The sequence below is a fragment of the Engraulis encrasicolus genome, unplaced genomic scaffold (genome assembly GCF_034702125.1).
Source record: "Engraulis encrasicolus isolate BLACKSEA-1 unplaced genomic scaffold, IST_EnEncr_1.0 scaffold_251_np1212, whole genome shotgun sequence".
In the NCBI taxonomy this organism is placed as follows: domain Eukaryota; kingdom Metazoa; phylum Chordata; class Actinopteri; order Clupeiformes; family Engraulidae; genus Engraulis; species Engraulis encrasicolus.
The window spans coordinates 580-17,072 of NW_026945535.1; the positions used below are offsets into that span (position 1 = coordinate 580).

The 16,493-nt window shown below is 42.7% G+C and overlaps 1 protein-coding gene across 1 annotated transcript; it reads right to left on the reverse strand.

Annotated features, from left to right (window-relative positions):
* Nucleotides 1-693: 693 nt before the first annotated feature.
* On the reverse strand, nucleotides 694-15,446 carry LOC134442825 (E3 ubiquitin-protein ligase TRIM35-like). The gene is made up of 11 exons (XM_063192782.1): nucleotides 14,737-15,446; nucleotides 13,439-13,534; nucleotides 13,043-13,273; nucleotides 12,856-12,878; nucleotides 12,649-12,767; nucleotides 12,456-12,520; nucleotides 3,794-3,889; nucleotides 3,317-3,547; nucleotides 2,006-2,028; nucleotides 1,739-1,866; nucleotides 694-1,347 (listed from the first exon to the last, which is right to left on the reverse strand). The coding sequence occupies exons 1-11, from the start codon at nucleotides 15,127-15,129 to the stop codon at nucleotides 812-814; spliced, it is 1,941 nt and encodes a 646-aa protein (XP_063048852.1). The 5' UTR covers nucleotides 15,130-15,446; the 3' UTR covers nucleotides 694-811.
* Between the last annotated feature and the right edge of the window lie 1,047 nt (nucleotides 15,447-16,493).

Sequence of the window (16,493 nt, forward strand, 5' to 3'; positions counted from 1 at the left end):
AATCATGCAGGAGCTCAGGTATGGTGATGTAGAGCAGAGGTTGTCATGGTAAAGTTTGGGAACCCTTAATACAGAGAATTTACACCCAGGAGTAAGTATGTCAAGGGATTGTCGGGTGGAGCCTGACTGAATCAGGGGGGAGCAGAATGAGTTTGTATTTCTTTTTTAAATATTAAACCTATTAAATCATCAATGCCTAAAATATACAATTCATAATCATTTAATATTCTGGGGATATAAATCTGTTTGTGTGGATTGTGTTTTCCATGGGTCCATGTGACCCCGTTGTACCCGAGGCCTAGAATTTGCTGCTAGGCTCCTGGGTATGTGTACCACTAGGTGGTAGCCCATGCAAGCACACTGCAGAATAGTGGAATATACTGATAACACATTTAAGGCAAGTCCATTCATATTAAGACTACTACATGGTATGGCAAAAAGGCGTAGGGGTACAAGACAATAAAGTTTTTTGGACCAATAACTAATAAGACCTGAGAATGTTTAAATCAAAAGCTAGCCTTTGTCATTGCTCCCATCATGTCTTCCATGCACTATATATAGGCGAATTGCATAGGACAGTGAAATCAACAAAAAAAAGAAGAAACACAAACTTCCATTTAATTAAATCTTTATATATCAAATCAGTGTCATAGCAAAACATATCATCACCCCAAATGATACATTTCTCAGGGGTATATCATTACAAGCAGACTTTTATAGTCTTAAAGTCATGCCGATGACTCTTAACTAGGATACCCGTTTCTACATTCAGTGTTCCATGTTCTTTGGTAACACAGTGACTGATTAATCTCTAACTTTGAGGATTCAGACTAGTACTACATTTCATTGGTAGGATCTTGTAAGAGGAGTCATCTAAGAACACAAAGTATGGAAACACTCTCTCGGTGAAGGTGTGAGTGAAAGTGTGCAGGTGTGCGCCATTATCTGGGTCGGAGAATGACAGCTTTCCTCCGTCCCAGTCCAGCTGCACCCTGATCTTCTTGGGCTTCTGCTCCACCGTGAGCTTGGTCTCTTCCGGCGGAGCGCATGCCATGTAGACATCATTACACCCCACTCCCCACTGACCTCTCGCATCGCCAACGTCGCCCTTCCTCTGGACAGACTCACTCATCACACCCAGGGCCCAGTCTTTACTCTCCCCAATCTCCACATCCCAGCACTGTGACCCTGAGTTGAAGCCCTCAGAGCCCAGCAAAATGCCGCACCCGTCAAACCTCTCCGGGTTATCAGGAAGCGGCTGGATCTCACTACCCCATGTCACACTGGTCAGATCCTCAGACAGGGCGAGCACCGAGTAAGCAGTGTTGGGATCCAGAGTGACGGGAGCTGCGGAGAGGAAGCAGTGTTGGACAAGTTACTCAAAAGCTGCAATGCATTACTGACGACGTTGTTACCGTGTTTTCAAAGTAGTCCGTTACATTACAATGTGACTACGGTAAGGCATTACACTACTTTTGCATTACTTTAGTTACACTCGCCAAAATAGCGAAATATGGATCTGGTCAATTACAGAGTGAATCAAACTCATACTGTAAGTCATGACTCTTTCACCTCCCAAGAGGTGCTTTGACAGCATGAACAATGAGAGGTGTGCCTGCGTCGCAGAGCTAAAGATTGACTAGTAGCAGTATACAGTAATATTAACTGTAATAGTAGCAGTAGTCGTAGTTGTGGTGTGCATATACGCATGTGTGGACAGGGGCATTGTCCTACTCACTGTATTGAACAATCTCCTGCATCTTCTCCCAGACTCTGAACTTCAGGTTGCCCAGGTGCTTTGCCACATTGATCAGAGCTCCTTCTGGAAGCTTCTCTGGATCCTGCAGTGTGCCAGCAGTGTGGGCTCTGGAAAAATATTCAGGAGTCAGTGCTGCTGTGGGTTTGGATTCAGAAATTCCAGAGAGAGAGAGAGAGAGAGAGAGAGAGACAGACAGACAGACAGACAGACAGACAGAGAGAGACAGACAGGCGGCACATCACTCACCTTTCCACAGTGCTCTTGTAGTTCTGCAAATTAAAAAGAACAAGTATATGTGTTAATAGAGGTGTTTGCATTTGTTGAGTGAAAATAGGATACAATTACAAGAATACAAGGAGGACACAATTTTAAGAAACCAATACCTAGAATACTGTAATTGATTTGATCACAATTTCGTCCATAACAGTGGTTTCAGAGTAGGAGACTGATGTGATTGTAGAGCGCTATGAGCAACTCCATATAAATGGAATTACATTACAATCAAGCCAAAGTGTACCTTGTCAAAAATCTATGTAACAAGGTTAGCACAGAAGTTTGAAATTGGGTCGATTGCGTTCAATTAGTCTCCAATGTGCAGTTAAATTAAACATGAGACATTCACAACAAACAAACAAACACACATACACACATACACACATACACACACACACACACATACACACACACACACACACACAAACACACACACACACACACACACACATGTCTCTGACACCTTCACTAACAGCACACACACACACACACAAAAACATTAACATATTGATACAGACATGTACAATAAATACACCCCCACACACAAAGTGCAGTAAGAGTAAGAGAGTACTGATAGACAAACAGACAAGAGCCATGGTGAATGACAAAACATTACATTAAATTTAGCTAACACACTGATTCTTTTATCCAAGGCGACTTACAGGTATTTGCCCCTGGAGCAATGTGGAGTTAAATGCCTTCCTCAGGGGCTCTTCAGCCATGGGTGGATAAGGAGAGGTAAGGGTGTGATCTAAACCTGCAACCCTCTGATCTTACGACCACCTCCCTAACCATTAGCCACACCTGCCTAACACATGCTTCCTCATTCCCCGCGGTTGAAACTCAAAATTCCTTAGGGGTTGTGCTACGTCCATGAAGAAAACTATTAAGCTTNCCCACCGTCAACCTAGGCTGAGCAACTTTTAGGGGGCTTTTCCCTAGAACATCCTGACTGCAAATGAGCCTAATCACCTTCCAATTGCGGTTGTGGAAGATATTAAATAGACCATGATCGTCAATGACACAGAGAAATGCATCACAAGGCCACAGGCAACAGGAAAGGAGTGGAGTTAAAGCTTGAAATGGAGCCTATGGTGCAGACTTTACACTGTGTCATATTTTAGCAGTTTCTTTCCAGAATTTATGCTGACCATTCACAAATGTTACATTTTCATGAATACTTACCACCACCATCAGATTCTAAGTATTCATTATGACTGGGAAAATCGCATTTTTCATTCATGAAACAGTGCTCCTTTAAGTCACACTAGCTCTCAATCTCACCTGCAGGAATGTGGCATCATCAGCTTCCATCTCCTCCTCTATGGCTTTGATTGTATCTGAGAGAGATGATATCTCTCCGCTCATCTTCTCAATCTTCTCCTTCATCATCTGACTCTTCTGCTCCTCTTCCTCCTTCAGTGCAGCTATCCTGGCTGCCTCTTCATCTCGTAGAAACTGGTGAAGCTTCTCAAACTCCTGCTTGATCTGTCCCTCTGTTTGGAGAACCTGACTCTGAGTGACGGCAATTTAATGTTATTGTTACATTCAGTACATGCATTATCTACCACCACTGCCAATAGGCTAATCAAGTTTAAGATTATGTGGCTGCACCATTGCCGAGCTTCATTTTAAACATCCCATCAAAGTTTTCTTGTTGAAGGTAATATGCTTGTTTCCTCAAACACAGGATTTTTTTTTGTCAGACTGGCCAATGCAATGCCATATAAAATGACTGTTAAGTGCAATAATGTTTCTCACCTTGATGTGTTGTGCTGTTTTATCACAGATCTTCTTCACCTTTTTAAACGATTTCAGCTTCTTGTGAAGCGGCTGCAATGCAGTCTTCAGCTCCTCCTAGAATGAACAGGTACCAATGGTTTGTTTATAGAGATGGTGTTACCTACTGTTTCTGTCTTGCACACAATACGCATCCACAAGGCTGTCAACTAATTCTTAAAGGGACAGTTTGGTCAATTTCAACATGCAGTTGTATTGCTCACGCTACCCTTGACTTGTCAGTACCTGGTGATGCCACATTTTTTGGCTCAGCCCTTTCCGAGATATGAGCAATTCTAATGGGGGCAGCGTTTGTTTACATTTTTAAAAAATGAAACATAGGCCAATTCCAAATATTTTCCCAAAAGGTACTGCTGTTTGCTAGTTGTCTGCTGATGTTTTATAACCTTTTGGATGTTTTTGGGAATAAATAAAAATGTTTTTTTGAAATGTAAACAAAGAGCTGCCCCCATTACAATGACCAGGATCTCGGAAACGGCTGAAGAAGAAGAAAAAAAAATCTCAGGCACTGACAAGTCCAGGGTAGTGTGAGCATTGCAACTGCATGTTGAAATTGACCAAACTGTCCCTTTAAGTCAAAGAAAGTTACAGCAAGCTACACACTGCATAAAAGTTCACTCGTGCGTAAAATAAATAATGTCCAACCTATTGGTTGGGCTTGCTAAGTCTTCAGTTCATCAAAATACTGAAGCCTACCTTACGATCCAGTGCTGTCTGGTCTTCAGATTTTGATGCCATTTTCTGTAGCTCTTTAGTTTCTATTTTTCCCTTCAACAACCTTGGGTTAATCGAAGCCTCTTCTACACAAGGCGCACACGACGCGCTTATTTCCAAGTTTCTGAAGCAGCTTTCCTGTAGTGTGCACAAACCACCTTCAGTTCAGCACCCACTCACGTCGATTGCTTTCTGCTCCGACGGTAGCTGATGACGTGTCTGAACCCTGGAGCATTTAACTCTAGCCGCCGCCTTGCTAGCCTCGCCCATACAGGTATGTTCAGGACAGGTACAGTCCGCGCTACGCCCCTATTACCTGCCCCCAAGACCTGAGTGGGTGTCACTCATTCGTTCATTTTGATTCAGCCTGAAGCGCACACATTATCCTAAAACAAACATGACATTCCATCTGAAATGTCACAGTAAATGTCACAGTAAACGCACCCCCATCCTGTTCTTACACCCACGTCCACTCAGAGAGAGAGAGAGAGAGAGAGAGAGAGAGAGAGAGAGAGAGAGAGAGAGAGAGAGAGAGAGAGAGAGAGAGAGAGAGAGATAGCCTAAAGAGGCTATTATCAAGTCTAGACGGCAACGTATAGCCTACTACTCGTTCATGTGTGCTTTCCATGTTGCCGTTTGGTAGGCTATTTACCACAATTCCCAGAGGACATGAATGGACCTAACCTTTACTACTTAGCATGGTTCTTGGGACACTCCTGGGGTAGACTCTAAGCCATGTTGTGCATTGGGTATGTGGGTGTGGCTGTGGGTGCTAGGCCTACTCTACTTAGACCTATAGGCTTATAAAAAAGACTAACCCCACTTTGCATTTGCACCTGTTGTTCTGTATAGGCTATCTTGTGCACTTTGCATCAACAAGTAGGCTATGTGCTATGAATCTTCAATTGTAGTCTACAGTAAGTCTCTTTGGATGAAATTAGTCTGTCAAATGTATAGGCCTAATTTAGGCTTCACTTAAAGTTTTAAGAGATGAAATTATGATTGTCCTGCATGAAATTCATGTTGAATTTTATTAATAGCCATTTCAATAATTGAGATTTGAATACTGATCAAAATAATCGGGATCATGATCTCATCTATAATAGAGCAGCCTTTTCACAATGGGCCTAAACTCAGCAAGTGAGTTAATGAAGCCAACAAGCACCATCACGTACGTCAGTGACAGAGGTATATCCTCTTTGACACCCATCAAAGGAAATGTTTCAAAGTATCATACAGAGACATACACAGCCAAACCATTATACAGTAATGTTCTGATTAAATGAGTTCACGGACTCCGCCAAAGAGGTTATGTTTTCGGTTGGTTGGTTTGTCTGTCTCTTTGTCTGTCTGTAGCAGGCTAACTAAAAAAAAGTAATCAACAATTTTGTTGATGGAAATGACTAAAGGAACAAGTGATTACATTTTGGTGGTGATCCGGATCCAGGAATTGAAAAAGGGCGAATCTTCACATTTCAGTTTCTGACAAAAAAAAATAACAATGCAGAAAGACTTGAAAAAACGGTGTAACATAGTCAAATGTTCTAACAAAGAGCTTCCTTGGCAGAGGTCTGCTTTCTTTGAGTCCATTCAGCATAGGCCACATTGAGGACAAGGACTCTGAGAGTTTTTCTTGATCACTTTAATGCTAATCACTTCAAGTCTTCCATGTTGCAGATGACAAAGTCCACATTGTCACATACAAGGCATTGTGATAAGATAACACATCGGTTTAAGCAGAGACACAGATTTCCCAAATTAAACCGATTTTCTTGTACAAAAAGGCTCTGGTGCAAAAAAAACAAACAAACAACAAAAGCAAAATCTGCCAATCTTTTCACACACATCACACATCAATTTAAATTTACACTTGCTTTGCAATAAAATAATGACATTACAAGCTGGCTTGCATACAGGCATTTGGGCACAAGTCAATTCAACACCAGGGTTGCCAGATAGTGGGATGTTTAGGATGACCATCTGCAGGGGTAAAGAAAAACATATCGGACAGGTTTGTAATGTAGATTTATGGCCAAAGAAAACAGTTGAATGCCAATGGGATTCATGTGACTTTTTGAAAAATGAAGGATGTGAATTTCTCTTCAGTGAATTCTTAGGCAGAGCGCGTCTAGACGTCTTTGAGACATAAAGTGAAGAGGTTGAAAAGTAGGTGGTGAACAAACATACAAATCTAAACTCAAGTAGGCCTAGTATGTCTGCACACTATATCCTGTTTTATACTTTTAATCAGGCCTGCACAGTAAAAAAAAAACTGTTGTTTTTACGGTAAAATTGCTGGCAGCAGTGGTTGCCAAAGTCTACCTTTAAAGTGGTAGTTCGCTATTTTAGACATTAAGCCCTGTTTGTGTGACTTCTGGGGTGAAGTAGAGATGTTCTCATCACAATTTTGACATTTGGTGCTGAACGGAGCATTTGGGTATTCAAGACTGCAGCCCCCCCCCCTTTACATTGACTCCAATGAAGCACTCAAGCAATCGATCATAAAATGGCATTAAACTTTCGTTTGCAGAGACATGAAACTTACCGAGTGGTCAGGGGTGGGAAGCGATACGTTGGCTCGAAAATCACTGCGAAATGCGCTTCCAGAGAAGATATTATCATTATTGTCCGTCTTCATTGATTGTATTGGTTTGACTAGTATTACTCCGCGCGACCGGAAATGGGGGTGCGTTTGTTTACGTTACTATCTATGGTTTGTATGCAATCTGTAGTTTTTGTAGCCAGTCCCGCTCAAAGATAGCCGTTCTACCTCGCTCCTTGATGTCTACATAAACAACACACTATCGCTACCTACTGGCTGGATGTCTACTGCTATTCCACGGCGTCTGGGGAAAAATAGGTCCGCCAAATGCTAAACAACAGTTAGAAGGCATATTTCGCTGCAATTTGCGGGTCAATTTATCGCTGTCTACCACTGACCACACGGTGAGTTCCATGTCTTCTCAAACAAAAGTTTAATGCCATTTTATAATCGATTGCTTGAGTGCTCTATTGGAGTCAATGTAAAGGTGGGGGGGCTGCAGTCTTGGATACCCAAATGCTCCGTTCAGCACCAAATGTCAAAATTGTGATGAGAACATCTCTACTTCACCCCAGAAGTCACACAAACAGGGCTTAATGTCTAAAATAGCGAACTACCACTTTAAACAAATAACGGTATATTTCCTTTTTACATTTTACGGTAAGATTATGGCAGCAGTGGTTGCCAAAGCCTACCGTTAAATAAATAACGGTATTGGTTTTTTTTACATTTTACGGTAAAATTATGGCAGCAGTGGTTGCCAAAACAGATTGGACAGATTATATTCAGGTGAGTTCAATTATAGAGTTACAATCAGACAACTGATTGGACTGATTATACTCAGGTGAGTCCAATTATAGAGTTGCAATCACAGACAACTGATTAGACTGATTCTACTCATTGGAGTCCAATAAACATCAACTTAATTAGATACCTAAATAAATGCCCAATTGCCAGATTGTCTAGTGCAGGCAGGTGGACCAGTCTAGTATCATCAGAAGGGTATGCAAATCCATTCTTTTTTTAAAAAAGGCCTGAAAATAACCTTAAGGAAAATGAAGGCCAAAGCTAGCGGGGCAAGCAAGCTAGCAAACAAGCTAGTTAGCAAGCCACCATGCAGCCACCCTTACAACGTGACCTGCTTGCCGGGCCGGCCAGGTGAGGGCAGGCCAGCAGCCGGCCAGCCGGCCTTACAGCCAGCCAGCCAGCTAGCTAGCTAGCAACCAGTGAGCAGTACAATGCAACAGTCCCTGTTTAAATACATGTTCAAGTGAACCATGTGACCCGAGTGATGAAGCATTTGGCAGGTGCAGGCAGTAAGTTAATCATTGCATGACAGCCCTTAGCACTCAGGTGAGGTCAGGAATTGATTGATTGATTTGGATGGGGTAGAATGACAGTTTCAAATAGACTGGGCTACTTCTAAGAGCTCAAGGGATTACTGTCCCAGGTAGACTTTTTCAGATTATACTAGCCTAAAGGTATATTTTACACATTAAATGAGGCTAAACTGTAGGCTGTTAACTGTTGCCATTTGCAGTCCTTAACTGTTGCACAGTTTATTCAGTTGCCAGCTTCATTGTTGTCAAATCTACAACGTGGAGGCACCTGGAGCCAAGCAGACAGGCAATATGTTTTCTGTGGAGTAATTAATGTTCAATTCATTATAACCACCATTGCTTTCTGTTGGGTAGGAGGAATGTAAAGAAGGATATTCTGAATTTTGAAAAGGTTTACTGTGTCAGTTTGCCTCTCAAACCAAAAATCTGATGGCAAAGCCTCAAAGTCCAATAAAGGAAAAAATTATTGCGGTGGAGAATTTTTCGCAGGATGAACTACAACACATGCAAACAGGGCCGCGTTATCCTATGGTGCAACCGGTGCTGCAGCACCGGGCCCCGCCACTAGAGGGGGCCCTGGACGTCGTGAGATCAGAGAGATTGGAAAATATGAAACGATATTTTGAGACAATCAATTGTACTTTTGACGCATTTCGCCATCCGTAGGCAAGCAGAGGCGCATATGCATATCTTGTCACCAGGCTAGACAGGCAGCTTGGGCCCCCCAAGACTGTAGCTGGGGAACAGTAGTGGCGATTTGTTACAAGTGTTCTTTCTTTTTAATTTTCGCTTGGCCCCCCTACTGAGCCTAGAATCGCCTCTGCATGCACGCAGGAATCGGAGGTCGGAACTTATCATTTCAGTCAGATGCTTCTGGTTGTGTGCCACCAGTGAAAACGGTGGTCAATAATTTTATAGTTTGATGATGGGCTATTGTCTAAAAAAGATGTGAGAAACTCGGCGTCAGCACTTGCTTCAGATTGTACGGATAAACTTCAGCCCGGCATGGATTAACGCATTGAAGAGAAGGTTGGCAACATTATCCATGTTTGTAATGTCAGTGTTATAATCGCTTTTTGTAATAATTGTTGCATAGCGATCATGGACTTGTGCAATCATGTAGGCCTAAGCTAAGCAAACAGAGCACAGCACACCAACCTAACTTTATCTTATTCTATTGTTAAAACATGGGGAAATAAATCACGCACCCAACTGCATTCGCGAAACAAAAGTCTTGCATGGCGCAGCGAGAACCACTTCTGAGGTGTTTTTTAAAAAGTGTTCACAATAATACGCAGCAAGTGCACCAACCAGCACTCAAAGTTTTGACAGTCTGACAACAACAGGGCAAGCCAATCTAGCAAACACTAAAATGATATAGGGTAGTCGCATTTTCCTAAAGCAATGTTATGCCATTTCCCTAAAGCACTGCAATAGGTCTAATGTCGATGCTCTGTCAGCGTATATATCTTTGCGTTCGGCTTTGTGTTCAGTTAAAACATGCCTGGGTACCACTCGCGGATTGTTCAGTTAGCAAGTGGCTCTTATCTGGGAGGAAAAAAAACTTGAGTGATACATCCACATCCACATCCACATCTAAACATTTGGCCTACGAGTTTGCACCGTAATCTACTGTAATGATTGCACACTATTGCATTGTAATGCACCATCTAGATGAAAACCGCTGACTTCTTAATTGGTAGCCTATATGGTACATTTTGAGGGGATTTCGTGACAGCTTCACTTTGCTGTGGTTCGCTGCTAAGGGGATTCCCCTTCCTCGCGTCAAGCGACAGCTGAGTAGGCTACTTTCCTTTGACAGACAGCCAGTCTTTCCAAGGCCATTGGAAGTTACATTAATTAACACGTGTTTCCCACGACGGTTTCGATTCGACAAATTGGTTGGCAGCAACGTAGCAAAAATAAGAGACTTTTGGTTGTGCTTCTGTTTGGTAGTTCTAGCTGAGCCGACGTTTACTCTGCTAAACGGTAGTGCACAGAATCTCCTCCCAGTCAGCTGGTTGCGACTGGTGAACTCAGCAGGGGGTTCCGCGCACCCTTTTTTGTGTTGAGTAGAACGTGTAGCCTGGGTTGTTTCATGCGTTTTAAATAGGCTATGGCTTATTATAATGTGGTGTAGGGGCCCCGGATTGCGTCTGCACCAGGCCCCGGTCAGGTTTAACGCGGCCCTGCATGCAAAGGGTTGTACTCTAGGTTAATACTCATTGATGGCTACTAATCAAATAGCGTGTTGACATCAAACTCTGCCTGTTACAACCAGCCTATCAGTGGTTTGACAAGTTACACCTGGAACAAGTGCAATCACAAGAGATCTATTGGATTAAAGAGGACAAAAAGCCTAACACGACCAGAAAGAGCACCTACTTTTTGTAGTATACACAATGTGAAGAAAAGCAGAACAGAGTTCTTTGTCTGTTGGTTCACAATTTGGTTCACTAACAGAGGATTGAGTTTGGTTCACTTATAGGGGACTCAACAAAAATGGCTGCTCATGTTGCCAAAACATTTGAAAATTGGGGAGGCATGTTTTTCATAACTCTCAAGGGAGTTAAACATTAACTCTCTAGCTCTCTTAGCTCAACAACTCGGATCCAGAGGAGTCAAATAACACTCTGTAGTGTTGCTGCAACTCTTGATGTTTAGATTTTGGCTGAACACCAGTCTAACTCTGATCAATCGAACTCTGGCAAATTTGCTGTGTACATATGTGTACACCAGTGAAAAATAAAGTCATGTACCGTTTCTTGACTACTTCATCTTCACTTAACGGTATTTTCCAATATTTTCTTTTCAGTGAACAGTTCAGTATTTTCTACATATTGACACCAGTGAAAAATAAAGTTATGTACCGTTTCTTGACTACTTCATCTCACTTAACGGTATTTTCCAATATCTTTGTTTACAGAGAACAGTCCAGTATTTTCTACATATGACACCTGTCAAAAATAAAGTTATGTACCGCTTTTTGACTAAATAGTGGCTTGCCATATTTAGTACAGAGATAAACTGTTTTACATTTTACGGTCACTGACTGTTGCAATTTGACAGATTTTTGCCGTAATTTCAACAGGCATTTTTTACAGTGTGGATTGGTAATCTGGCATACAGGGCATTTTCCTGGTGGGCCGACAGTCCTCAGGGGCCGATATTGCTGTTGTTGTTTTCCTGAGGATTGGCCCACAATTTAGAGCCATAATTGGTGGATTACGCCATTTAAGATATAGTATTCAAGTGGCCTGAGCCTGTGTTAGGGGCCGACCTATGCCAAAAAATGCCTGGGGCATTTTTCAGTCCCAGACCAGCCCTGCTTTTAATCCCCACATGTGTTTTCACATGTTTTCGAGTGACGTGTTTTCAAGCTTGATTCTGATGAAGAGGGCAGGCTAAAAAAAACATTCACTTTCACAAGACAAAAAACACAAAAACCTTACAGAAAACAGGACATTTCCTCTTAACTAGATGTTTTCTACAATCTAGCCAATCAGTGTTCTCTGTTTCAGGCATCCATGGTAACATGAAGGCTGATTGAACTTTAACTGTGAGGAGTCAGACTTACACAACATTTCACTGGTAGGATCCTGTAAGTGTTGTTTGCCTTTAAAGCAAAGTATGGAAATACTCTCTCAGTGAGAGTGTGTGTGAAGGTGTGTAGGTGTGTATAGAGGGCAGGGTCAGTGAACGTCAGCTTTCCTCTGTCCCGGTCCAGCTGCACTCTGATCCTCTGGGGTCTCTGCTGCACTGTGAGGTCATGCTCATGAGGTGGAGACCATGCCAAATATTCACCATCATTACACCACACTAGCCACTGGCCACTCAAACGGGTGATGTCTCCTTTCCTCTGGAGAGACTCTGTCATCACACCCATGCCCCAATCATTACTCTCGCCAACCTCCACATCCCAGCAGTGTGTCCCTGAGTTAAAGCCCTCAAAGCCCAGCAAACTGAGGTACTCATCAAATCTCTCTGGATTATCAGGAAGCTGCTGTCTCTCATCACCACATCTCACACTGGTCAGATCTTCAGACATGATGAGTCGTGGGTGTGCAGTGTTGGGATCCAGAATGACAGGAGCTGCAGAGAGGATGGACACACACATGAGATAAAAAAAGAGTTGTGATGTGTTTAGGATGTGAATCACAATCTCCAGCTGAACAATGAATGGTGTGCTGATGGGTTGCGGCGCGCGCATGTGTACTCACTGTATTGAACAATCTCCTGCATCTTCTCCCAGACTCTGAACTTCAGGTTGCCCAGGTGCTTTGCCACATTGATCAGAGCTCCTGAAAGCCTCTCTGGATCCTGCAGTGTGCACTGGGCTCTGGAATAGTAACATTCAGGAGTCAGTGCTGCTGTGGGTTCGGGTTCAGAACCACAGACAAGACAGAGGTATGATTCACATCACTCACCTTTCCACTGTGTTCTTGTAGTTCTGCAAAGTAGAACAGTTGTTTGCAGTTATGATGTATTTTGAGATTTAGTTAGTACACACACTATATACAGTGTGTGTGTGCGTGTGTGTGCGTGTGTGCGCGCGCGTGCGTGTGTGTGTGTGTGTCTGATATTCTTCTGATTTCTCCCCTTATAAGTTCATACCTGCAGGAATGTGACATCATCAGCTTCCATCTCCTCCTCTATGGCTCTGATTGTGTCTGAAAGAGATGAGATCTCTCTGCTCATCTTCTCAATCTTCTCCTTCATCATTTGACTCTTCTGCTCCTCTTCCTCCTTCAGTGCAGCTATCCTGGCTGCCTCTTCATCTCGTAGAAACTGGTGAAGCTTCTCAAACTCCTGCTTGATCTGCTTCTCTGTGTTGAGAACCTGAGTCTGGAGGAGGCCAATGTTGTTTGTGTTACATTCAGTTGGTGTGTCATTAGCTAAGCTCACTGGTAAGGTAGAATACACACCATTCAACTCCAACATGACATGGCTCTCCTTTAATCTAATGTGAAACAATTAAACAATTAAAAAATAGAATAATGAGTTTCACACCTTGATGTGTTGAGCCGTTTTATCACAGATGAGCTTCACCTCTTCAAGTGATTTCAGCTTCTTCTGTAGTGGCTGCAGTGCAGTCTTCAGCTCCTCCTAGAATGGACCAGAATACAATGGCCACAAACATGGGTTTAGTCATTTTCATTAATATTGCACACAAATTGTAGACATTGTACACACACACACACACACACACACACACACACACACACACACACACAGACACACACACACACACACACACACACACACACACACACACACACACACACACACACACACACACACACGCACACACACACACACACGCACACGCACACACAGTCTTGAGAGTGTCCAGATAGATGGCTTTCAGAGTGAAATCAACACTGCCATCGGCCTGGCAGCGACTAGTAGTGAGTGTCAAATTAACATCTATTGCAGGGGTATTGAACGTATGTCTTGGGAGCTGTATACGACCCTTGAGGCTGTCTCATCTGCCACCCGAAATCATTTTAATATTATGCAGTTTCACATGATATATAAGATAAAGAAATCTTAGAAATTACATTTAGCCAAATTTATATTTTCAGGAGACCTAGTGAAGGTGGCGTGTTGTAAAGGTGGCCACCTTCTAAGAATCCCGGTCCTAACCTACGTTGACCCTATGACTCTACGATCTCTTTCTATCTCTTCTTCCTCTGCCTTCCTGCTATCTCTGCCTCTCCTCTCTTCCTCTCCTTTTAAATCCATCTCTAACAATTAGCCTATGTTCTTTTTTTCTCATTTGTTAAGCACTTTGAGTTACATCCCTTGTATGATACAGTGCTATACAAATACAATTATTATTATTATTATTATTATTATTAATATAAGCCTAAAGTGCTGCGGGAAATCCTGTGTGTTGTGTTCTAGTACAGCCCTTGGAGGACTTTCTACATTTTGAAGTGGGCCTTGAATGAAAACGGTTCCCCACCCCTGCTCTTGTGCTACATAATGCCTACAGGCAAAGGTGTAGGTTTGGCTCGAAAAGTGATGGGGACATTTCAATGGCAAATTGTCCGGATATGCTGTTTTTGCATTATATTTGTGGAATAAGTGGTGGAAAAGCTAGGTTTATCTCAAAAGCGGTATGGACATTTCCCCACCATCCCCCCTAAAATTACGCCCATGCCTACAGACAATAATCATACAGCTTGGCTAAGGACAAAGTTCATCTTAACTTGTAGTCCACGGTAAAGAAGTTATTGTGTTAAATAGCAATATACTGTACCTAACAATTCTCTGCTTATATGTTCACATATCAGGACATTTACCTTGCGATCAAGTGCTGCTTCATCTATTGGGTGGAACTTGTGACCAGTGTGTTTTTTGGAGTCTCGACACACCAGACACACAGGCTGTTTATCCTCCAGACAGAAGAGCTTGAGTTTCTCACTGTGCAGACTGCAGAGCACCTCAGACCCTGCTGAAGCTCTCTGACTCCTCTCCTTTAGGAATGCCTCACACACATTTCTCAAAGCTAAGTTAAGAGCTGCATCTTTGGACAGTTTTCTTCGGCAGACTGGACATTCTCTGTATCCTTTGCTCTTCCAGAACTGCTGCAGACAGGCCTTACATACACTGTGACTGCATGATGTGATAACAGGATCTGTGTAAATATCACAGCACACAGGACAGCAGTAATCATCTTCTGATTTTGAAGCCATTTTCTACTTTTAGCCCAATCTATTGTACATTCACTTCCAGAACCTCGGTAGACGGTTGCAGTTTCTGGTCAGTGGAATAAACTATGCCCCAGGAGATGTGCTGTAAACATGTTGTGTCCACATACGTTGCTCCAGTAACTTTCTGGAATAGCTGTGAAAGTCGCAGCTCACTAATTATGTCCTGCACTGTGTACACTCCATTTCTAGGTGTTTAGGACAACCAAGGCTGCAGGTTGTAGAGTTGTATAGCATGTAAATATAAATACTAAGCAAGCACAATGAAAATAAATAAGCTGTATAACTCACGACTACCCAGGGCTGAGGCTGGGGTGAATGTGGCCTGGGCTAAAAATAGGCCTGCAATTCTGAACCTGCTCACATTACTCCCCTCACATGAGTATGTGTGTGTGCATGTGTGTGTGCGTGTGTGTGTGTGTGTGCGTGTGTGTGTGTGCGTATGTGTGTGTGTGTGTGTGTTTGTATGCGTGTGTGTGTGTGTGTTCCTGCACACTGACTGCTCTCCTGTAAGAAGGTCTCACACAGGTTCCTTAACGCAATGTTGGGTGGGTATGCTGATCTTGAGCATTTCCTCCTGCAGTAGGGGCATTTTCTGGATCCTTTGCTCTGCCAGAACTGATGCAGACAGGCCTTACACACACTATGAGCACACGTCATTATGACAGGATCCTTGTAGATGTCACAGCACAAAGCACAGGTGAGGTCCTCTTCTAGCTTTGATGTCATTGTCTCCTGTAAAAACTGAAACAAAAAATGATTTCCCTATTTTAATTTAAACCAATTTGCGAGTACTCATGAAACACTTGTTTTGGCATATGTTGTACCTATATCCTGTATATTTCCTTTCACTTCCAGCTGGGTAGAACAATCAACTGCAATTATTTCTTCAATCTAAAGATACAATGATTTCGACATCCCCAACGTTTCCACAATCAGTCACAAGCTATCGTTTTTCGGTTTCAGCAAAAGTGACATAAAAAGTATACCAGAGTGTTTTATGAAGTGTCGTCAAGTGAGAAAGTAGCCGTCGTCTTCAGGTGCCCCAGCCTTAACTTCCTCATTCTCAAAGTAATTCTCAAAATAACAAGGCATCACACTGTCATACACCGCAACACTACACACTCTCACTAGCACTTAGACTCACCCAATAACACCACATTACACTGGCACCAACACACTCTCGCTGACCGTATACTCACACAATAGCAATACACACTAGCATACACCTCAACATACTCTCACTGGCCCCGTCTATAACCAGAGGAGAATCTAGGTTCAAGCGAAATGTCAAAGGAGTGAACATTTGAAATAAATGTGCCACTACTGTAGCAACGTGTGAGCTCTTT